This window comes from Phymastichus coffea, unplaced genomic scaffold, assembly GCF_024137745.1.
Source record: "Phymastichus coffea isolate CEN01 unplaced genomic scaffold, Cenicafe_Pcof_1.1 PCOF00078, whole genome shotgun sequence".
Classification (NCBI taxonomy): domain Eukaryota; kingdom Metazoa; phylum Arthropoda; class Insecta; order Hymenoptera; family Eulophidae; genus Phymastichus; species Phymastichus coffea.
Genome location: NW_026706889.1, coordinates 302,857 through 325,000, shown reverse-complemented (window position 1 = coordinate 325,000; position 22,144 = coordinate 302,857). Strand labels below are relative to the sequence as shown.

General features: G+C 34.4%; 7 protein-coding genes across 13 annotated transcripts in view; 3 read left to right on the top strand and 4 right to left on the bottom strand.

The window, feature by feature from the left end:
• Positions 1–1,180, bottom strand: part of LOC131668445 (AF4/FMR2 family member lilli-like) — an 86,800-nt gene extending 85,620 nt beyond the window's left edge. Inside the window, exon 1 of the mRNA XM_058942619.1 lies at positions 393–1,180. The gene's annotated coding sequence lies outside the window, so the exon portion shown is untranslated. The remainder of the gene's footprint in view (positions 1–392) is intronic.
• Positions 1,181–2,154: 974 nt separating this feature from the next.
• Positions 2,155–4,816, top strand: LOC131668492 (uncharacterized). 2 transcript variants are annotated; one of them, XM_058942709.1, is made up of 11 exons: positions 2,155–2,321; positions 2,402–2,608; positions 2,708–3,037; positions 3,301–3,455; positions 3,527–3,586; positions 3,670–3,774; positions 3,833–3,907; positions 3,970–4,002; positions 4,075–4,183; positions 4,264–4,380; positions 4,455–4,816. In XM_058942709.1, the coding sequence occupies exons 3-11, from the start codon at positions 2,909–2,911 to the stop codon at positions 4,563–4,565; spliced, it is 894 nt and encodes a 297-aa protein (XP_058798692.1). In that variant the 5' UTR covers positions 2,155–2,321; positions 2,402–2,608; positions 2,708–2,908; the 3' UTR covers positions 4,566–4,816. The 2 variants fall into 2 exon arrangements, with proteins under 2 accessions (XP_058798692.1, XP_058798693.1); XM_058942710.1 differs by lacking the exon at positions 2,402–2,608.
• A 401-nt stretch (positions 4,817–5,217) lies between these two features.
• Positions 5,218–8,730, top strand: LOC131668491 (dnaJ homolog subfamily A member 4). Its single transcript, XM_058942707.1, has 4 exons — positions 5,218–5,406; positions 6,188–6,405; positions 6,816–7,453; positions 7,597–8,730. The coding sequence occupies exons 2-4, from the start codon at positions 6,274–6,276 to the stop codon at positions 8,024–8,026; spliced, it is 1,200 nt and encodes a 399-aa protein (XP_058798690.1). The 5' UTR covers positions 5,218–5,406; positions 6,188–6,273; the 3' UTR covers positions 8,027–8,730.
• Positions 8,731–9,862: 1,132 nt separating this feature from the next.
• On the bottom strand, positions 9,863–11,839 carry LOC131668490 (trafficking protein particle complex subunit 12). Of its 3 annotated transcripts, XM_058942706.1 has the most exons (4): positions 11,610–11,799; positions 11,361–11,512; positions 11,045–11,261; positions 9,863–10,980 (listed from the first exon to the last, which is right to left on the bottom strand). In XM_058942706.1, exons 2-4 carry the CDS (start codon positions 11,504–11,506, stop codon positions 9,907–9,909), a joined length of 1,437 nt encoding a protein of 478 aa, XP_058798689.1. In that variant the 5' UTR covers positions 11,507–11,512; positions 11,610–11,799; the 3' UTR covers positions 9,863–9,906. The 3 variants fall into 3 exon arrangements, with proteins under 3 accessions (XP_058798689.1, XP_058798688.1, XP_058798687.1); XM_058942705.1 differs by having other exon boundaries at positions 11,045–11,512; positions 11,754–11,839; XM_058942704.1 differs by having other exon boundaries at positions 11,045–11,512.
• A 1,583-nt stretch (positions 11,840–13,422) lies between these two features.
• Positions 13,423–15,145, top strand: LOC131668449 (RNA 3'-terminal phosphate cyclase-like protein). 2 transcript variants are annotated; one of them, XM_058942631.1, is made up of 7 exons: positions 13,423–13,649; positions 13,748–13,891; positions 14,073–14,239; positions 14,316–14,490; positions 14,566–14,716; positions 14,799–14,903; positions 14,976–15,145. In XM_058942631.1, the coding sequence occupies exons 1-7, from the start codon at positions 13,508–13,510 to the stop codon at positions 15,127–15,129; spliced, it is 1,038 nt and encodes a 345-aa protein (XP_058798614.1). In that variant the 5' UTR covers positions 13,423–13,507; the 3' UTR covers positions 15,130–15,145. The 2 variants fall into 2 exon arrangements, with proteins under 2 accessions (XP_058798614.1, XP_058798613.1); XM_058942630.1 differs by having other exon boundaries at positions 13,748–13,987.
• A 386-nt stretch (positions 15,146–15,531) lies between these two features.
• LOC131668448 (tRNA-specific adenosine deaminase 1) lies at positions 15,532–16,950 on the bottom strand. Of its 3 annotated transcripts, none has more exons than XM_058942628.1 (3): positions 15,884–16,950; positions 15,780–15,814; positions 15,532–15,687 (listed from the first exon to the last, which is right to left on the bottom strand). In XM_058942628.1, the coding sequence occupies exons 1-3, from the start codon at positions 16,795–16,797 to the stop codon at positions 15,635–15,637; spliced, it is 1,002 nt and encodes a 333-aa protein (XP_058798611.1). In that variant the 5' UTR covers positions 16,798–16,950; the 3' UTR covers positions 15,532–15,634. The 3 variants fall into 3 exon arrangements, with proteins under 3 accessions (XP_058798611.1, XP_058798610.1, XP_058798612.1); XM_058942629.1 differs by having other exon boundaries at positions 15,559–15,687; positions 15,753–15,814; XM_058942627.1 differs by having other exon boundaries at positions 15,532–15,814.
• Positions 16,856–18,404, bottom strand: LOC131668501 (uncharacterized). The gene is made up of 6 exons (XM_058942731.1): positions 17,974–18,404; positions 17,852–17,908; positions 17,660–17,767; positions 17,529–17,570; positions 17,177–17,477; positions 16,856–16,994 (listed from the first exon to the last, which is right to left on the bottom strand). The coding sequence occupies exons 2-6, from the start codon at positions 17,859–17,861 to the stop codon at positions 16,967–16,969; spliced, it is 489 nt and encodes a 162-aa protein (XP_058798714.1). The 5' UTR covers positions 17,862–17,908; positions 17,974–18,404; the 3' UTR covers positions 16,856–16,966.
• Positions 18,405–22,144: the final 3,740 nt, after the last annotated feature.

Below are 22,144 nucleotides of genomic sequence, written 5' to 3'. Positions count from 1 at the left end.
GAATTAGTCACTTTGAAAGCAGCGCACAAAAAAGAAAAAAGGCAGATAGAACTCCGAAAAGAAAAAACGAAAAGTCGCAACGTCAATTCTCGCAAGAGTGTCAAGATCTCTGCCGACAAAGACGCCGAACACTATTCACTATACAGTAGTAGTGAAACCTAACCTATACGCGGATCCAATTGCATAGTTGTTATTGTTTACGCCACCTATTTTCTTTCTTCGTACATTTCCTATCTTATTTGTAAACAAATCATCCACACGGACGAAACTGATGAAAAAATTTTCGAGCAATATGATTCACGGGGAAAAAGCAAAGCAACAGGGTTTTCCTGGAAGCCTCGATCGTTCTCTTACATCTCGTATATTAATAGAAAGCGGCAAAAAGAGATTACCTGATAGGTAGCAGCCTGGATCTGTGCTTGGATGCATAAGTGCAGGATCTAGCGCGATTCGCGAATCCCATTGACGCACGATGTGAGAGCGCGCACCGCACTTTTATCAAACGATGACTCAAATAATGAACGAAACTGCTCTTCCAAAGGACACCAGTGAAAAAACGCAAAGAACTAACAAAATAATACGATAAACCAACTAATCGACCGCGCACGTATGAATAATATATAGCACACCAAAGAGACACACTTTGCAACAACTCTTCCGTCTCTTTTCCTCGGCTCTCCTTTATGAATTCGTTACACTGAAAACTCACTCGCGGTTTCTCGGTTGCTCCTCTCTCCTCGGGTTTATTTATAGGTTATACAAGCGACGAAGCGACAAGGCAAGAAAGAAAAAAGGGGCGCCGCGCCGCGCGCACATCTCGCTCGCTCGCGCGCGCTCTCTCTCTCTCTCTCTCTCACACACACACACTCTCTCTCTCTCTCTCTCTCTCTTCGTCGTCGTTGTCGGCACACCTGGCGTTACACTGCTATACGTATGCACGAAGTCTGCTCCACTGCTGTCGTCGTCGCCCCGCTTGTTTTTTGCACACGCAGGAGAGAGAGAGCCGAAAATATACAAAAGCCCGCGCGCGAGAGCACGTACACTCCCTATGTTGTTAGCTGAAGCGGCGCTGCTCGCTCGACTGCTGCTGCCGGCTCCTCTCGCCGCACACCTCCGTTCTCGTTCGCACTGAGGAACTTTGCCCCCACTCTCTTACGCCACACTCCTCTAAACGTACTCGCGCGTACGTATGTGTGCCCGTGTGTTCATTGGGAGGGAACGCGCGCTCCCTCGCTCCCTCCTCGTTTTCTTCAAAACTGCGCGACGCACACACGCGCACGTTCCACTCGCGCTCTCTCGTTCTCGTATCGAGTATCGTATACACACACGAGGATAGCTAGCAGAGGAGAAGTATGGCTCCCTCTGTGCATTCCCCACGAGCAAAGCAATGCTTGTGCTCCGGATTTCACCTTTATTCTGACGTGTCTCGCGACCTGTCAAAGAACCCTTGACAAATTAGCCCGTCTGTGCACCGACTATGCCAAGATTGTCAGTCGTTTTTACAATGTCGTCCGTCTGAAGCCAGCGTCGTCTTACCGGGGCAGACACTTGATCGATTTTCAAGTTTATTAGCAGCACGTTACGTCGGCGCTTTTTCGACAGTCGAGGAATTTGCATATTAATTAGGGGAAAGTGACACCTCATTAAATGACTTCCTTGTTTCACGCTCACAATTAATGAACTTTCATGCGAGGATCCTTCATTAAAATCATGTCAACACTGACATAAATATCTTTCGTTTATGCCGGTGCTTTGATGTTTTATCATCTCCGTTATTGTTTGCAAATTATTTTGTTATTGTCGATAAACATGTCGTCGACTAAATTTTCTAACGATAGGAAGATAGGATAGTATATCGATCGCGTTGTGCAACCGCCACCTTAAAGGCGCAGATGATTTTCAAATTGTTTTTTTGTTGCGTAATTGACGGTCAATTTACGATATCAATACTTTGTTTGTATTTGTATGCTCTCTCTCTCTCTCTCTCTCTCTCTCTCTCTCTCTCTCTCTCTTTGTCGCTCTCTGAAGAGCGTGATAGGATAGGCTAAAGCCGTGAATGGAGGGGGAAGGGTCACACTGTCCTTGTTGCACTTGTTGCATCTGCGCGCGCACGCAAAATTGTTGCAATTCGGAAATGGCGGGAATGTCTGCTGAACATTCGTCCTGAATATTTGACACGCTCCACTTCTTCACTTTTTGCGCGAGATTGTAGTTTATTATTATATTCGTTTGTTCTGATTGCAGACTTATTCACGAATTCACACATTCTTTATATCCATATCGTGGTCATTTTATATTTGTGCTTTCGCGATCAAGTTCAAGTGAGTTATTCAAAAATTAATTAGGAATATAGAACACTTTTGATGATTTTCATATTTTTCAATTAAAAATAATATTGTAGAATATTTGTTTGGTTTACGAGAGATCCCGGGTTCATATCCCGGACGAGCCCCCAAAATGTGGCAACCATTCGAACAATAAATAATAATAAAGATACAATTGTTAAAAAGGCGTTAGTTTATTCAACCAGGTTAATACGCTAGCGTCAACAAAACGACTAACTAGCTAGAAGAAAAGAACAACAGAAATATAAACAACAGTGAAGTTGGTAATAAATCAAACCAAACAAATATTTATTTCGCTGTTATAAAAAAAATGTGTAGTAAGATTTATTAGTTCACCGTATATCAAATTACTGTATTTGTAGGTCACGTAGAACGCTAAATTACCGACTGGAAAAATTTGAAATCGGATCCTGTCTCAAATGAAGCGTGTGTTTGAGTACGTTGAGCAACGAATATAGACGCTTAGCCGTTAAGCGTCTGGCAACAGCATTGCTAGAGATGCCGAGCATTAACAGTCATTGAACAATGAAATAAAAAGTAAATACAACTGCAGCCGGCAAAAAATGGCGGGATGGGATAGTGATTTCAATACCGTCGACAATTTATTAAATCCAAACTTGTTTGCCCGCAAGTCTTTTGGATTCCAAGGTATTCTCAAGGAAAAGGAAGATATCCTCAAGAAAATTGTTACGGTATCTATCATTTAAGAAATATATATTTCATTTGCTACACATTCAAAAACCGATTGCAATACTCACATTTTGTAATTTACACGTAGAGCAAATATTCTTGCATGTTTTTATCAAATTTATTCTTTAAATAGCCAAACCATCATAGCAACAGTCAATTTTATTTCTTTGAGGTTATAACAACAAACTTTAAAGACAAGAAACTCAACACATGTAGTGTTATTTATTTGTTAGATTCAATCAGTTTATATTCTTTATTGTTACAGCACATCGGAGCTTCATGTGATGGCTATCCAAAGTATATCTTTACAAACATAGACTATTACAATTCATTAACTGATGTTAACAATGTCTTGTATAACGTGACTTATATACGTGATTGTATTGATGCAAACAGATGCCTAACTATAGAACATTATAAGTTAGTATTCATTGTTCAATGTCACTATTTAATTGTTTTTTAATTAACACTCATGAGTGATATAATTTTAGATTTGGACCAAAGTACAGTGAAAAAAAAGAATACAGAGAATTTGAGCCATGCTGTGCAAAGTAACAATTAATTAACTTTTTTATAGAATATATTTTACAAATATTAATATTAACCAAATGAGTTTATAAATATTTAACTATAGTTTTCACAGTGGCAATGAAGCGTGCCTTCTTTGTGATCCAACATGCAAAATAGAACAACCTAAACTTAAAGTAACAAAAAGAAGGACCAAAAATAAATCTATTCCGTAAGTCATCTATCAATATCAATATTATATATTAAGTAAACTTAATATTATTTTTTAGAATCTTGGAAGAAGTAACTACAACAAAATTAAAAAAGGAAAATAAAGTACAAAATTCATTTGAAGCAAATCAGAGGTAAGTAAAAAACAAAGATATTGTTTGCTAAATTTAATAATTAATTTGTACATCTATCCTAGTGTTGATTCAGATGTTGAACATTTAAGAAAATTGTGAGTGGAATATTTATTCAAACATTCCATTAAATTTTTTATTATTGTGATAACAAATATTTGGTTTTGCAGATATTGGGAGCCATGGGAAAACAGAATGTTACTAGACTATCTAATATGCAACAAACTTATCTTATTTGCAAAAGGTCCTAATGTATATAGAAAAATGATTGCAGATGGTGTAAGTTACTTGTGCTGTAATATTCAAAGAATAAATAAGAAACAAAATAATTAAGTTTTATTATATTGCTGTTTTTTCAGTATATGAAGCATAGATCAGTAGAGTCTATGAGGATTCATTTTCGTACAAAAATCTTGAGAAATATAGAAACGTTTGACTTACCTCCAGCAGTCATAAAAGAATTCAGAAAATTAAAAGTAGGATTCTTTTTTTTTTCTAAAACTTTATGTTATAAAATATTAATGAATCTTAATCTAATTTCTCTTCTCAGAAACTACAATATCCTGGTCGTCTAGCTCTTGTTTCTACTAAACAAAACCGTCATGTAAGAAAGATAAGGGAAATTAAAAAAAAGATAAGATCAAGTGCCAAAGAATCTTAAATATAATAAGAAAAATTAAACTTCCATTTACATCTATCAATGTCTTCTGAGTATTGAGTATTATTTCACTTGTGATGAACAGGCATAAGTTGTGTGCTATATTAGTGAAATTTGATATAAAAAGTATGTATTAAGTATAGTCATTATGACAGCGGTTCCATGAAGACTTTGACTTGTGACTTATATTGCATTTATCTTGCTTTTACAAATAGAGTGTTTATATATTTTTTTAGATAATAAATAATCTAACAAAGTGAGCATTACATATTATTTCCTCAATGTCCAAATCTTAATTCATCATTATTATCTAACTAAATTACCATGCACAAACTATAAGTCTGAAAATGCAATGCGCAACAATGCCAAATTACGCCTTTGAAAATTAAAAATTAAAAAAAAGGCAAGTCCTAAAGTGGACAATGAAAGCCGAACTGGGGAGTAACAAAGCCATCCCATTGGTTCGTTAGTAACCAATGAGAATCCGTCGTTTTCCTACAAACCTATCTAACCAAAAAAATCTCGCTCCAACAGTCAACTCGTCATTTGATTGGTCCACACTAACTCTAGATTCGTCCCGTATGAGTGAGCGGACGGAAGTTTCTCGAAGAAAATCGAACTGTAATACCACACGAGCAATCTTGGCCAAGTAGTAGTCGAGCATGCGAAGTGTGAACAGTGCAGGTGACTTTTCTCTCTTCTCTGAAGCATCGAAAACGACGAGAATTCATTCCTTTTTGGTCTTTGAGTGTCCCGTAACGGCACTACGACCATTGGATTTATGTAAAGTACGCAATTAACGACAAAGCACCTGATCTAGGCATCGTACAAAAGTATAACACAGGTAACTATCAAAGTATTACTTGGTCATCATCGTCGATTTGTTTAATCGCCACTTGGCGTTAAGGGAAGAACTCGCTGATGAAGCACAAAAGAGACAGTGAGGGAATATGGAGTCAGGGCCACGTATTGCCAAGCGGGTAAATTCATGTTTTCGAGAACGCTCGAGAACGCACTCGGGCACGCATATATATACATATATGTGTGTATATATGATCGCGTAACGCACGGGAACACATCTTCCACCTTTTAATTGGCCTCAAACATATAGCCACGCGGGTATGGGTGCCTCCATTATATTTTGCGTATTGGTTTAGATTTTATGCATTTTTATTTATTGAACCGTAATGGCGTAGTCTCAGCTTTGCCATTGTCTATTCGTTACTCGGCGCTTTCGTCGCTTTTAATTGTAGTCAGATTCTGATGTAATTCCATGCTCCATTGGACAAATTATTTATTTTGATTTTTCGTATTAGGCAATTGTCTTCCGGATTTCATCGCGGTATACATCGTCAGTCTTGTGCATGTATCGTACAATGTGAGATTATAGTTATTCAAAGTGACCTATTGTAAATAACTTCTACATTATGAGGAACCATCGCCGTTTGGCATCGAATTCATCTTTAATAACCGCGATAATTTCTAATAAAACTAATATACAGGGAATACAATTTTCTCATGGATAATTTTCACCATATCGCGCGTGTGTGTGTGCGCACGCGCGCGTGTTTAGTGAATACAATATTGAAGAAAATGTGTTCTATTAATGTTTTAATTTGTTTCAGATCAACCTTCTTAACTGTACTTGCTTTTGGTTTGGCTTAACGTATTTTGTTGTATTACAAGACATAAAGTAGATAATTCGAGAACCATGGTTAAAGAGACAACTTATTACGACATCCTTGGTGTCAAACCTGGATGCTCTAATGATGACCTTAAGAAAGCATATAGGAAACTTGCTTTAAAATACCACCCTGACAAAAATCCTGATGAGGGTGAAAAGGTTAGTACACTGAAACATCTCTAGAACCCTATTGAAACTTTCTAGAATACTCAATATTGTCACTGATATTGCATAATTTACATTTAAATTTGTATATCAAAGCAATACTCTTTATTCTGACTTTACTTTTCTGTGTATCAATTGAAAAAACAAACAATATATTTTTATATCAACACTATCCAAATAATACTTTATCACTGCCAAGTGACTTCCCACATTACACAGAAACATTTTCAGCTTTATTAATTCCTTTTGTTAGTTACATTTTCAAAGATAACTGAATTGATATTATCTCAAATTTGGTTAAACTTTGAAAATGGAAATTGTGTCAACTATTTGTTAAAATTTTTTAATTTTTTTTCAATTCTAATAACTGTTGAAAAACAATCAACAACAATGGGCATTTGCAGTTCAAACAAATCTCACAAGCATACGAGGTGCTGTCAAACCCAGACAAGAAGAGAATTTATGACCAAGGTGGTGAGCAAGCCTTGAAGGAAGGAGGTATGGGTGGTGCTGGTTTTTCCTCGCCAATGGACATCTTTGAAATGTTCTTTGGTGGTGGCGGTATGCATGGAGGAGATGGCAGACGTAAACGTAAAGGTCAGGATGTAATTCATCAACTGTCGGTTTCGCTGGAGGAGTTGTACAAGGGCACTGTGCGGAAATTGGCCCTGCAAAAGAATGTGATCTGCGACAAGTGTGATGGAATCGGTGGCAAGAAAGAAGCAGTCGAAAAGTGCCCTGTGTGCAATGGTAGTGGTGTTCAGGTGCAGATCCAACAGTTAGCTCCGGGAATGCTGCAACAATTGCGCTCCACGTGTAATGAATGTCGAGGACAAGGTGAACGCATCAAAGCTAAGGATCGTTGCAAACAGTGCAATGGCCGAAAGACTTGTAGGGATAGGAAGATTTTAGAAGTTCATGTGGACAAGGGAATGCAGGATGGGCAAAAGATCGTGTTCGGAAATGAGGGTGACCAGGAACCTGACAGAGATCCTGGTGACATTATTATTTTGTTGGACGAGAAGGACCATGAAGTCTTCAAGTGAGTTCTCATTTGCTTAAACTAACACTTGTTGCCAATGTAATGCTTGGCCTTGAGCCAACAATTAACTCATTCATGAACGCGACAAAAGCCTAAACGGAGCGATTTCAACTGATTTTTGAACTATTCTTTTTTCCCCACAGACGATCGGGCAATGACCTGGTTATGCGAATGAGCCTGGAACTCGTGGAGGCGCTTTGTGGATTCCAGAAGGTTATTCAAACCCTCGACCAACGAGATTTGGTAGTGACATCTCTGCCAGGTCAAGTTGTGAAACATGGTGATGTCAAGTGTATCCCAGGCGAGGGTATGCCTGTATGGAAAGATCCATTCACCAAGGGACGTCTGGTGATCCAGTTTGTGATCAAATTTCCGGATAAGATTGACCCGGAGTTTATACCTAATCTTGAGGCGTGCCTGCCACCAAGGGAAGAAGTTATCGTGCCTGATGGCGCTGAGGAGGTCAACCTTGTTGATCTCGATCCGGAACAGGAGGGTCGGCGAAGAGATACACGCCAAGCTTACGATGAAGACGAGGGTGGTCCTTCTCGCGTACAGTGCACTACGCATTAACGATCTTTCTATTGGAACATAAACACTCGCTCTCGTTGATGATGATGTAATGATACCCGGTCATCTGAGTTTCTTTTCTCCTTGGTTGCGAGTAGAAATTTCATTGCGAGTTCATTAAAAGATTTTTCAAGGATCAATGATCAATTACGTTTTTACATAACGAACGCTCTTAAAACTTATTCAAGCATTTTAATATTTCATTGTGCCCTTATAGGTTATAACTTCTCCATTTCGTGACACTTAATCTTGCATATCTGCTCAAGTATTCGTACTGTACTTACATATGTAAAAGATCCATATCAGGGAAGGTAACGCGAGACAGAGGACTTTAACAAATTTTATTTCTAATTATTTTAATCCTTCGTTCTACTTTGTCTTTGCATAGCTCTGATGGAAATTCAAATTAAAGCAATATTGCATAACTTAGTTAAATAAATTTAAACAATCATTTTTGCCTTATATGAGTACTTATGATGTAGTTAAAGAGCTGATAATTTGAAAAACATACTGAATTTAGTAAGTTACTATATTTCTGTGAGTATATCACGTATTGTATACTTTTCCTGGAGCTTGGTAAAGAAATATTATGTAAATCACATGTTACGATATACCTTGAAGAATCTTCTAGTCACAATGAAATTTCAACCCACAGGAGAATGAAAATAATGGCCTTTTTTCATCCTTAATAAGTGCAAAACATAATTCATCTTTTTTTTTTTTTTTGTTTGTTTTTTTTTTTTTTTTTTTTTTTTTTTTTTTCATTGTTTTCATTTCTAAAATTTACATTTTTTTCATTGATCAATAAATTTTATAAATTAATTACTTGAAATTCACGTTCAACATTCTTCAAACTGCAAAAGGAGTGTATTTTTTAAATAAATTTTAAAAATAAAAATGTACCACTTGTAAGAAAGTCTTCTCATGTTCAATTTTCACCAACATGAAAGTAAATTTGTCCCTTGTTGATGGATTTTCTTTTTATAACAAAGATCAACCCCCCCCCCCCCTTATCTGAAGAATGATGAAGAGTTTATCTTAATAACACATTTCTGTAAGTTAATACTAGTTAGGAATAAAAAAAGGGGACGTGGGACTGTATCTGCAAGATTTTTAGCTGTAATTCTTTATGAATCTGCAATTGTATCTTGCGAGACACTTCTCTACAAAATAACCAGATTAAAGTTGAAAAATTATATTTCTAGATGAATGACTGGTAGTAAAAAACATTCTCAACATTCTCATCAGTAACAAATCGAGCTATTTTTTTGCTGAAAGTAGCACTTTAGTTAATTTTAATATTAATTTTCAATAACATCTTTTTTTCGTCTTAATTGACATTCAAGCATACCTTTGACAGTGTAAGTTCTTCGTATGCATCTAGTGAAAATTTAGATAAATCAGCATATATATTACTAAGCTCGCTATATTTACGCTAGATAAATGGTCGAAGAAAAATCAGATGTTCTGCTGTAACAATATTGTGTTGTAAGACTATACATGTCTAATTTTAGGTAGATTTGATTACGTGCAAAATACAACTTGAAAAAATATCTCATTTTCTAAATTCAACTCATGAACAACTTTTCTTTTATACGAAGTATCGATTTTATATGTATAACATCATTTCAGTTATTCAATTTAATTTACATACTGAATAAGTCGCTTTGTAAGCGCTTGTCTATATTGTTCCAAATTAGAAATTTAAAATTAATTTTATGGAACTTTTAGTCATACTTAAAAAATAAAATGGAAATCATACAAAGTTAAATTGGTTTTGTCTATTACCTTTATCCTTTCTGTTATCTAAAAAATTAATTTAATACGCGCTTGATACGAATAAAACAAAAAATATAGTAATAATTTATGTTTTATAATAATTTTCACATCACTAATTTCAAACATTGTATATTAGTTGAATCTCCATTGTACCTGTTCAATTGTCTAAGCAACTGAAGTTTAGATTGTATACTGTGAGTAGTATGAAGTTCATATAAAGTGGACATATTCAATAGAACAACCTCTTGTAAACTCTTGACTGGGTTCTTTACAGTGACCATATTTTCCAGCAACTCGACAGCAGCTTTTAGTTTTCCAGTATACAGTAAACATACAGCAATGTTATTTAGTAACATTATATTGGAAGGATCTAATTCTGATGCAGACTTGAAAAAGTCTAAGGCTTCCTGAAAAGAATTTTGTGCCACTGCTATGAAAGCTTTGTCCACAAATTCTTTTATACTCGCAGATTTTGAGTTTTCTGGATGAACAACTGTGAATTTCTTTTCAGCAGCAGAAACATCTCCCAGTAATAAGTATATTCGACCAATCGCAGAATTTAAAATGTCAGCTTGCTTTTTTTTCCATTCATTACAATTAAAAAGTTGCTCTAATACTTCAGCTGCAAGAATGTAATTTTTTGAGCATAAAGCACAATTTACTATAGACACTAAAGTTCTTGATTTTCTTGCCTTCCATAGTTGCATTGCATCATGTTTCTCATCTTTGTTAAATTTTACTGCTCCACCATCTTCAGATAAATCATTTTCTAAATTACGTAAAATTTGTTTTATGATAGCTAACATAGCATACAAATTATCTAATGCTCTTTTTCCTTTACCACAATACATTGGTATTTCAGCTATTAACAATCTAAATGCAAAAGAAGCCATCGAACCACGCCTTGTGCCATAGAGTTCTGGATAAAAAGTAAAATACATGTCTGGCTTATCAAGATTACCAAAAGGAGCAGATTCAGTTTCTAACATTTCTATTTGCTTCAATTTCGTTAGTAAAGACAACCTGGTAAACCAAAGTTGTATAGAATGAGGAGTATGTTTGCTTGGATGATTTATTTTTCCATAGCCTTGGCCATAAATTGCAAGAAGTCTCCCAGTTAGATTGACAGCTGCTCTATAATATCCATCCTTTATTAAACTCCTCAATCCCCTTTCATCCTGCAAATATACTCAAATTAACATTGTCCTGTTCAAATTGACAACACTATTTTAAATATTTTACCTGTGTCACATTAGACAAATAAGAAACATTTCTATTTATATTTTCTTCTTCTCCTAAGAAATATGTAACAGCCTCTTTTATGGGATCAGACATTTCATCAGCCAAAGCAAGACCCAACATCGTTAAATTTTCTTTATCTATTTGATTTCCTCCATGAGGAGATGTGGCAATTGATCTTAATATCTTATGAGTACTTTCTGAAGGAATCCATGCATCTCTGTGAATATCATTCATAGGTGATTCATTGATTTGGTCGTCAAAAGAAAAATCCTGATCAAAAATATTAGGTGAAGGTGATATAGGTGGTACACTTAACATAGAAATGTTGCTAGTCAAAAATATATCTGGTTTATCAGAAACTATTTCATCAAAAATAGTTGGCACACTATCAAAATAACTGCCTAAGTTGACCAATGCAGATACATTATCTGTTTCTTCTGATTCTGATTGTTTTTGACTCATTTTTGCCTATAAAATAATTAGAAATAAATCATAAAGTGTCACCGTTATTTTTTTTTATTTAGATCTAGTTTTGTATAACACTCATAATGTTATTAAAACTTACACACTACTCTGATTACTTAATTATTTATTCATAAATAACATTACAATTGTCAATTGTTATCAATACATTTTGACGTACAAATAACGTTGATAAACGTTATTGATAACATTGGCAAAACTACAGCGAATAGAATAGAGATATTACTTTTGACACAGAAGCTGTTCAGGGTCTGTCTCCATAGGGCCTGCCTGAGTCCGTCCGAGCCGGCCGAGATTTTTTATGGACACGCCATCTCTATAATTTCGTATCCAATGGCGAGTTTCATAGTGAATGGCTGCGTTTACATAAACGAGCCCGATCGGACGCAGCCAATACGAGAAACGCATGAACACGAAATTATAGAGATGGCGTGCCCATAAAAAATCTCGGCCGGCTCGGACGGACTCAGGCAGGCCCTATGGAGACAGACCCTCAAGGCCACCGAATGAATGTATTTAGTTTAGTTTAGTTTACTAGATGGCGGTGGGTCTCTCAAATCAATGGAATTTCATAGAACATCTTTTCAATCCATTATTTTAATTAACTGAACCCCTTCAGTTGTCCTAAAAAAAATTAAAAACTATGATAATTTTTTCGTTTTTTGCAACTGCGATATCTTTAGTAATACTTAATATATTTGCAAAGAAACAAGGCAAAAAAATTGAACCCTTACTCGTTTTAATTGCACCCCCTTTACTTTTTCAAAATTATTAATATATATGTCAAAAACAACAATCTAATTTTATTGTATGTTTTTTCCAAATAGATTATTGGGTTATTGGGTTATTTGGAAAGAACATACAATAAAATTAGATTGTGTTGTAAAACCAAGAAGTTCTGAGTGCTGCCAACTTTGAAATTCAAAATGAAATGAAAAGATAATTTCTATTGTACACCCAACGTGGATTGAATCGCGACCCCCCCAGTTAGGTTGGTATGAGAATTCCGTCGTTGCATCGGAACGAAGAAACCGCGGGAAAATTCTATTGTAGATAGTAAATAAATAAATAAATAATAATTTATCTAAATGCCAGCATAACGATAAATCCTTGCTGAAGCAAAAGCAGGTAAAAGCATAAGAAACTCGGAAGAAACATTTAAAATAGACATATACACGTGTAAACAGGCTTTTTCAGGTCTGCTATTCGAGCTTTGATTTTGACTGCTACTTTCAGTCGGTAACGGTGGTTTTCAGATCGGCCATAGTATAACGCTCGTTCTTAAATTATATAATTAAAACCTAAAATCAAATAATCATGCATCTAAATTCATTGTTCGGCAAACAATTAATTTTAAACCTAAAAACAAATTAGTAACGTTTTAGCTTTTTATCGTATCTTAAAACGAATTTTCATTTTTGAATTTTCCCGCGGTTTCTTCGTTCCGATGCAACGACGGAATTCTCATACCAACCTAACTGGGGGGGTCGCGATTCAATCCACGTTGGGTGTACGTAGCCTCAAAAAATTGTAAATGTAAACGTGAAGCCGATTAACGAATTGTTATAACAAAATGGTTATATGAGATTATAGGGGATGTCTCTTACGTTATAACAATTCGTCGATCCCACATTTATATAACATATTTCATATCCATACAACAATTCGTCAATCGGCTTCATGTTTACATTTACAATTGTTTGAGGTTACGTACAATAGGAATTGTCTTTTCAAATCATTTTGAATTTCGAAGTTGGCAGCACTCAGAATTCCTTGGTTTTTGTTTTACGCTTGCTGCGTGCGATTTCTGTATTGGAGAATAGAAGCTAAGCACCCTATCTAGCTTGTTGGATGTTTGCTCTTTTCCTTTTCTTGGGTTTGGTGAGCCTGGCTGGCACTATGAGATAGCCAAAAACGTGAAACATTTGTTTTATAATGATGGAGATTCCTTTCATGATCGTATAAATTTATGATTTAAAAATGCCTGCTCAAGTTAAAAATAATATTTTACTTTTTGAAGGCTGTAATTATTTTAGTCATAGATTAATATTGTCTACCTTGTCGGGAAAACCTATTAAAATATCAAATATAAGATCCACAAGCGACGACCCGGGACTCAGAGGTTAGATTATTACTTAAAACCATTTTAAATTGAGTGTTTATCTACATTTATAATTATATTAAGCAAAACAAACAATAATAATTAATCTTATCTTACAGAATTTGAAATTAGTTTTGTAAGGTTGCTAGATAAAATTACAAATGGTTCAAGAATCGAGATCAATGAAACAGGCACAAGTTTATATTACAGTCCTGGATTATTAGTTGGAGGAGAAGTAGATCATGATTGCAATGTACAAAGAGGTATTGGCTTTTATCTTGAACCTATCATGATGCTGGCACCTTTTTGTAAAAATCCTCTCTCTTTAATTTTAAAAGGAGTCACCAATAACACTTTAGGTAGTCAATTGTGCTCAGTTGTATTTTTTTGTATTTAAAACTATATAATATGATGATTAATAATCAATTATTTTTGAAATTTTAGATCCAAGTGTTGACCGAATTAAAACATCTGGTGTACCAATATTAAGGAAATTTTTGATTGGCGATTCTGAGATTACATTCAATATTAACAAAAGAGGAGTGAAACCTTTAGGGGGTGGAGAAATTTATTTCAAATGTCCTGCCAGTAAATTTCTTAAATCTATTCAAGTACAAATATTATTTATTTGTTATATTCTTGACAAAAATATAGCTTTTATTAACTTAAGTTCTGCTTTATTTATAGTGTCATGACAGTGGTAAGGTAAAGAGGATAAGAGGAACTGCATGCAGTTTGCGTGTTTCTCCAGCTATTTCGAATCGCCTTGTAGAATCAGCTAAAGGAGTGCTATTAAATTTTATACCTGACATTTATATTCACACTGATGCTAGAAAAGGAGTTTCTACCGGCAAATCTCCTGGTAAGTGGACAGTTGATGAGGTAGCATTAAAAAATTAAAGAAAACATTTTTTGTAAATGTTGACTGTCTTTTCAGGATTTGGTATTAGTCTTACTGCAGAAACTACTACTGGAGTATTTTTCACTGGAGAAGCCTATAATCCTACAATGACAACTGGATCTTTGCCTTGTGTTCCAGAAGATTTAGGTAAGGCTGCTGCTATGAAACTCTTAGATGAAATCCACAGGTAATTTCAATGTCTTAATGACTTATACAAAACAAATATAATTTACATTTTAATATTTTATAATAATTAATTGCTATTTTAGAAATGGGTGTGTGGACTCCCCGTTTCAAAGTTTAACTGCATTGTTTATGGCTCTTGGTAAAAGAGATATATCAAAAATGGTTGTAGGACCTCTTACTCCAGCGATGTAAGTAATGCATATGAAATTGTCAAAGTAAATATAAATAAGTATACATTTAAATGGCTTTTACTTTTATAGGATACAATTTTTGAGAGATTTAAAAGACTTTTTTGGAATTACATTCAAATTAAAAACTGTCAAAGATACACATGACAGTAAGGGTTACATGAACAAGGTATCAATAACATGCCTAGGCACTGGTTATTCCAATTTGAGCAAACGAGTGTTATAGATTTTTATTGTGAAAATTAAAATTTGTACAAATGTCCATATTTTTTATGAACTATATAAAACTAAGAATTAAGGTTGGTTAATAAAATCAACACAAAATCAATATATAAATCGTTACAATTTACTTTTTAAAATAAAGCATTAATTCTTCATTTGTTAAATACTGATATGAAAAGTGATAAATTACTATTTGTTTTTATTAAATTTTCTCATCATTAGTATATAGAAAATGGAAAATTTAGAAGAGATAATTATTGATCTATATTCACCTCAGTCATGAAAAAAATTAAAAAGTGGCAATCTTTCATCAAAGTAGTAAAATTTACCTACCACATGTATAACATATTAACGTTATTTTCTACCATCATATAACATAGTTACAATTATATATAAAAATTGCATATTAAAAATTCAAACATTCTAGTAAATAAATTGATTTTACTGGCCACATAGGAATAAACTTTAGTGTATCGTTCCACAATTGTTGATATGTCACAGAATAACATTTAAAAATATAGTAAGTCAATTTTTTGGGATGTCGCGTTGATTCTTTGTTTCTCTGAAAAATATCATAAACTTTTATAAATGTTTTGAACAGTTCTTTTCGACTTATGAGAAGCCTACACAATTTTTTTCTTTTTTTCGTTGCACCTTGTTTTAGGCCTTCCACAGCAATCTCGATTGATCTGGAAATTTTATTGACTAATCATGATGTTTTCACCCATTTAAATAAGAAAATGCCTAATTGCACATACTTTTCAGGCGTTGCACACCATACAATACTAGATGGACAGGGTCGAATTCTAGATCCTCCTTTTCTCTGTTCAAAAGACAACTTCGACTGTATAATATTAGGCACTATACCATCGACACCGAATCGTTTGAAAATTCCACGTTGCATAGATTCCAAGCTATATGGGCATTGACCACCAATAACTATTGTTTTTAAATGTATAACTGGAATCATTAACGATAAAAGTGCGCCTTGTACTCCCATGATATTCCACTTTGCTATTTTATCAGAGCATGAAAGACTGAGAGTTCGGTCACCTCGTCCAGGTTTTGTTCTCAAAGGGCCAACAGTATGATAATTCACCCCATTTCCATGCAAATCTTGTTTTGTATCAGTTTCAATACATTTGGCCCCAGTTCTATAAATATCTGTTATTTGAAAGCCAAATATAGGTTTGAAATCATTTTGCTCGTGTTTTTTCATTTTTTTTGGAAGAATTGAAAAATCAACCGGATTTTCTTGAAACTTTGGAATTATGGAACAATCGCCGCACGGCGTTTGACTTGAAAAAAAATGGAAAGATACTTCCTTCAGCTTAATTTGCTCTTTCTCAAAATAAAAAACATCACTGGAGTTGCTTCTTAACAATAATTCGATTTGATAGTACAGATAACGAAGTAATGCTCGCCTTGCGAGTATTTCTGCATGAGAATCACTTAATCTAGAACCCCTATCCTCATATTTAGTGCTTCTTAACTCCACACTACCAAGGCACTTTGTACCGGTACATAAACTTATAATAAATAATTCATTCAAATGATTTTCTAAAACTATACCAGATAAAACAGTCCATTCTTTTTCATTAGGCTTTCCAGTATTTTTGATAGATGCATACTTATCAAGACACAATTTTGCAATTCTATCTGCCAAATCCATGGTGATTGTATAATTATATATCTAATGACCATTAACAAATACTTGTATAGTGCATTCTTAATTAACGTTATTTGGATTCCAAGAGTACTTTACATGAGGTAAACTTGATAATCATTCCATTTAATTTACATTGATTTTAAAATCTAGCTTAATATTTTCTTTGATATGATTAGAATTCACTACTTTTGGTATAATTCCTGAAATAAGGGAAGGTAAAGGTAAGTTGGATTTTTGTGCAAAAAGAGCTGATCAATATCCAAAAGTAATTATAATTTATTTAGGCAACATAATGCCCACTTAAGCAAAACTCGTGCTGCTGAATCGAAGAATAAACTAAGATTGTTATTGGTTTCTAAAGAATGAGGTTGAATATCAATACCTTGCTTTGCACAGTATTCTATAAGATCCTCTTATTCGCAATGAAGATGACACTGAACCTACCAAACAGTATAAAGAATATAATGCATATTTAAAAATACAATAACACGAGGTTTCAAAATCAACCTGGTTAACATTTAGTTTTACACCATTGCCATTTGTAATCAAATATTTTAAATGATTAACTGTATAATTAGAAACACCAATTGATCCCAAGAAGCATTCTTTTTTCAGCTCAATCAAAGTATACCAAATAGTTATTCTCAATGTAGGATCATCAGTCAAACATTTCAAAAGTTTACCTGTTTTAGGTCACTGAATAAGATATAAATTCAAGTAAGTAATATTGAGACCTTCCAAAGAATTTTGTATAGTTTGGCGAACCCTTTGTGAATCTCCATTGTCCGATTGAGTTAAAGAAAATGTAAAAATGTAGTGAACTATAATAAAATATGTATTGACGTAAAAAACAAAAATGGCTTACCAAGTTTGCTAGTTAAGAATATATCTTCTCTCTTTGAATTATATTTGGGTAGCAAATCATTCAGTGCTGAATCAATATCTTCTTCATTTCTGTATACAGTAGCAGTATCTGTAAAGCAAAGTAGCTTTATAGTCTCATATTAATGCAAATACAGTAGGTGAATGTTTATTAACCAATAGATCTGTATCCAACCTCCAAACATTCATCAATAATTTTGTAAATCTTTACTTTTTATTTGGTATGTTCCAACTGCAGGAATAAATGTTTTGAAGGAATTTTGATAAAAAATAACAATTATTGCTATTTGAACTTACTTCAATCTAACAAGTGACATATTATATTCACTGAGCAGATATGAAAGACTTTAATTATTTCAATTACTTGTCCAGAATTCTTACAAAATCCCTTTATTGTCAATAAAATCAGCATTAATAATGCAAGTCGAAGAGAACCCTCGTCGATGTTAAATTTCGTATTTTTGTACCTAGCTGGAATTCGATGCCACACCAATTTTTTTAAAGGATTTCATGACAGCCAACCCACGCCGAGCGTACAAATTTTGTAATTTATACATAGTCTTGTACGATTTTCTTATGAGTAGCGTACAAATTTTGTATGTTTACTTATAGTGAGGGAATCAAGTTATTGGGATCGGAAAAGTAGGTTAGGTGGTAGCGCTGTTCAAGAGAAAGAGAGAGTTGAGTCTTGGACTTTGGTACACTTGAGTGAGAAGGTCGTAAGTCGACGAAAGCGTTTTTGTTTTAAGGTAGTGTGCTGCGATATTTAAATATGTGTGGCGGTCTCGTGGTTCACTGTCTCGCGCCAGATGGTGCCGACCACTCATGAGCGGCAGGAAATACGCTCACTGCATTTATAAGCCCGTATAGCGGCCCGACCACCCCGAGCGTATGAGGCAGGTGTTATCGGCCGTCGAGCCTCACTGACGAGTCCCGCCGATAACACCGGGATGAAACGCTTTCTGCCTTACCAACCGCACTCTTCTTCCTACCTCACGAGTTACGAGCCTGGCTAGCTCGTTCTCGTCCAACCTTTTCCGATCGACATCGACACAGTCACGATCCTCTCCATATTCCGATAGCCAAATATGTATATGTAGTTCAGTTGAACACCTTACTTATTATTATTTCAAATATATTATAATTTTATATAATTTTGTATGTAATGTTTTTTTTTACTTTAATTTATAACACCTCTGTGAAAACACACATGAATATTCTTGAAATTTAATGGGATTAATATTCTGACAATTACTTTCTGCTGCTCGTATACTTCTTAATTTATAATGTACACAAAATAAAAATGTTTTTTCCCCCATTTCATTCTATTCACTTTCTCTTTTTCAATCAAATTTTAAGACGATATTAATTTGAGTATCACAGATATTATAAAATTAACGATTTGCAATGATAATTTAACATAACATAACGTCTTATGTTCTGAAAACGCTTATTATTAACGACATATTTTCATTCTTGCAAATTATTAGCCATGTTAATTTTTCATAAATTGAACACTCTTTTTTAGCATCAACAACCAATCTCAATGCTAGATGATTAGGCTACACGTTATTTTTTTTAAAGTAGATTAACTATTTTATTCATGATTTAAGTGTTGTACGCTTCTGTCGAAAGTTCAAGCCTAATCGCTATACACGTATAGTGTAACGTATTTATAAAAATTATCCGTTAATCTAGAAATTATAAGACTGTGAATTTTAACCATTTGACTTATTTCTCTTATATGTTGCAATGCTTACCAGTGGCAATTTTGCTTGCGAGTTACAAGAGCTATAGTTTCTAGGACTGGTTCTGCTGGTTCATAAATACATATAGACAAATGGCCTCTCCCAAATCAACCCCGGAAAATAGTCAAAATAAAAAAAAAACATTTCCAATAGAGTCGAATTTGCTCAGTTCACCTATGTTGGCCAAATAATTTGCTCGCATTACATTTTCCAAAAAAAATGTGCACCGTTATAAAATATTTCGTTGGCTGCGACTGCTGATTAATGTATGGATATTACTTAAGTTTCTTTATAAAAAACAATACACTTTTGAAATATATTATAACGAGGACAATTTCTTATAACAGTAAGCATATTTTTAAGATGTTAGGATTGAACAAATATTGATGTATCAATAGTACATTGATTTTCTATAGCTGTTTCTAACATTCCTAGTTCTATAATTTCTGGGCTGTCTATAGCGTTTAGGCTTGATCATCGGCACTAGCATAAAATACTTAAATTATAAATAAAACAGCCAATTATCGTAAAATAATAATCAAAATGATTTTTTTTCGAAAAAGATTATTAATTTGTACAATATTTGTAGAAATTTTGTACAAGTCTTGGAAATATCTTGTATAAATCTCATATTTTTGTACAATTTTTATAGAAGTTATGTACAAGTATTGTATGTATATTTTTAGAAGGGGTGGGAATCCTCTATCACCCCGTCATCGCTAGGCATCTCATTATAACAATTGCACCAAAGACTTAGCTGATATACATACGCTCGAGGTAGCAACTAGCAGAGCCTATAAATTTGCGCTTGAAAGCTTTTACCATCTTGCTCCCAATTGACTTCCATCCTAATCCATCATAGATAGAAATGCATGGTTGCTACGTTTCTTGCCTATAATAATACTACGCGTCGTATTGGTGTTGGCATTTAATTTCTTTTCAACGCGAAAATATTCATTATTTGGTGGTGAGCTACCTTTTGCTGTAGTTGGTAGGTAGGTTACTGGTACGTGACTTTGGCCATACGCCTGTATGTCTTTTGGGGATGTGTTACCAAAGTCGTAGCCAACGGCGACTAGGCTGTTCATGTCGATCTGCGAAACCGCCAGTGGGCTGTTAGCCGACGCCTGCCAAACGGAGTGGACAAGTTGATCATCGGCCAAAAGCCGCAATGATCGTCGGTACTGCTGCAGATCCGGTGCACGATACACTTGCACGTGTCATCGTCTGCTAATTAGATTGGCAGATCGCAGAAAAATTGTTCTGTGAGAGCCTGAACTTGAATTGAATTTGTCGGAGCAGCAGCTCCTCGCAAATCGTAACCGACCAAAAGTACGTTTCGGAGGATGGTGAAACTGCTATTAATAATAAGCGGCGAGTCCATGGGGCTTAAGGCTTATTTGAAACTGAAAATGGAAATGATTGCAAGGATTCGTCCAGCCGAACACCTCGTACTTGGTTGATGGTGCCTCAGAAATTGCCTGGCCTCGTGCACAAGAAAACAATCAAGCGCGTTTAACTAAGATAGCCTTCAAGGTAGAAAAAAGAACCAAGATTTAAGCTTATGGATATTGTATTATCAAGAGAGTACTTTGTTCAACAATCAAAAGTACTATTTATGGGTTCATTTGGAATACAGGACTATAATGCAACCAGCCAGAACAAGTTTGTAAAAAGTCGTGAAGCAAGTTAAAAGGATAATGAAGTTATGGTGAATCTCGACTTTTCAGAAAATTACGTGACTAAACTCCAAAACCCAATCCAGGCAATTTATTATTCCAACGATCAGATAACTGTTCATCCGTGTTTATTTTACAAAAAAATATATGACGGAATTAGTTACAGGATAGTTTAATAATTATTTCGAAACGTTTAAAACATGATAAAAATGCCCTTTCTTACTTTAAATAGCCACTGCAGCGATTATGGAATAAAAGTTGAGTCCTATTTTTTTGCGAGCTATCATAACAAAAGTCCTTGCGATAACATCGGAGGGGGAGTGAAAAGGCTTGCTCGAAATAGTAGCTTGAACGGTAAGACTATAAGTAATGTGTTGGTTATATAAATGGGCACTGCAAGCAATGCCTAAAACTAGTTTTATATGCTGTAGTAATAAAGACCATGAGACATATAAAATAGGATCAAAATATAGATTCGGAAAAGCTGAAACAGTATCAAATACACAATCATTTCACGCCTTCATTCCCATAGGGGATGAAGATATAAGCAAAAGCACAATTTGTATTGAATATAAATAACTTTCAAATACTCCGATTAAAAGATGCGTCGTGCAGTACGAGCCTAGCGCTCGGGCAGAACTCCTTTTTTCAATCGGTGCCACGTGTTCCTTTATGTCGAGTACTTGAATTTTATAACAGGTTTTTATAAAAAAAAACCCTCAGGAAGACGCAGGAGCAAGAATTTAAAAAAACTAATTTTTGTGGCATTCGAATTTGTTTATGAAAAAATTTAAAAACATTTTGTAATAAAAAAGTATCGTTTATCGATTATTTATTTATTTTTCAAGCTTTAAGCTTTATAAATTTTATCATTTTCTTTTTAAAATTAATCACGTTTGGTCTAATTAATATTTTGCTATAAAAGTTCAGGCAAATGATGACCTTTATATATGCAACAATTGTGCAAAATTCAGAACACAGTGCTCCTGAGCTGATTGAAATAGCTAAAAATTACCCACATATAGTAAATGAAAGCAAACC

Excerpts from the sequence above, each read along its gene's own strand:
- LOC131668492 (XM_058942710.1), top strand. The coding sequence starts at position 2,909 with ATGGCGGGATGGGATAGTGATTTCAATACCGTCGACAATTTATTAAAT. Across the intron at positions 3,038-3,300 it reads TCCTCAAGAAAATTGTTACG|CACATCGGAGCTTCATGTGA; the intron begins GTATCTATCATT and ends TTATTGTTACAG. Across the intron at positions 4,184-4,263 it reads GAAAAATGATTGCAGATGGT|TATATGAAGCATAGATCAGT; the intron begins GTAAGTTACTTG and ends CTGTTTTTTCAG.
- LOC131668491 (XM_058942707.1), top strand. The coding sequence starts at position 6,274 with ATGGTTAAAGAGACAACTTATTACGACATCCTTGGTGTCAAACCTGGA. Across the intron at positions 6,406-6,815 it reads ATCCTGATGAGGGTGAAAAG|TTCAAACAAATCTCACAAGC; the intron begins GTTAGTACACTG and ends GGGCATTTGCAG. Across the intron at positions 7,454-7,596 it reads AAGGACCATGAAGTCTTCAA|ACGATCGGGCAATGACCTGG; the intron begins GTGAGTTCTCAT and ends TTTTCCCCACAG.
- LOC131668490 (XM_058942705.1), bottom strand. The coding sequence starts at position 11,506 with ATGAGTCAAAAACAATCAGAATCAGAAGAAACAGATAATGTATCTGCA. Across the intron at positions 10,981-11,044 it reads ATTTGTCTAATGTGACACAG|GATGAAAGGGGATTGAGGAG; the intron begins GTAAAATATTTA and ends GTATATTTGCAG.
- LOC131668449 (XM_058942630.1), top strand. The coding sequence starts at position 13,508 with ATGCCTGCTCAAGTTAAAAATAATATTTTACTTTTTGAAGGCTGTAAT. Across the intron at positions 14,717-14,798 it reads CTCTTAGATGAAATCCACAG|AAATGGGTGTGTGGACTCCC; the intron begins GTAATTTCAATG and ends TTGCTATTTTAG. Across the intron at positions 14,904-14,975 it reads GGACCTCTTACTCCAGCGAT|GATACAATTTTTGAGAGATT; the intron begins GTAAGTAATGCA and ends TTACTTTTATAG.
- LOC131668448 (XM_058942627.1), bottom strand. The coding sequence starts at position 16,797 with ATGGATTTGGCAGATAGAATTGCAAAATTGTGTCTTGATAAGTATGCA. Across the intron at positions 15,815-15,883 it reads TGGTGTGCAACGCCTGAAAA|ATCAATCGAGATTGCTGTGG; the intron begins GTATGTGCAATT and ends TAAAATTTCCAG.
- LOC131668501 (XM_058942731.1), bottom strand. Across the intron at positions 17,571-17,659 it reads ATTCTTAACTAGCAAACTTG|ATTCACAAAGGGTTCGCCAA; the intron begins GTAAGCCATTTT and ends CGGACAATGGAG. Across the intron at positions 16,995-17,176 it reads AGAATACTGTGCAAAGCAAG|GAATTATACCAAAAGTAGTG; the intron begins GTATTGATATTC and ends CCCTTATTTCAG.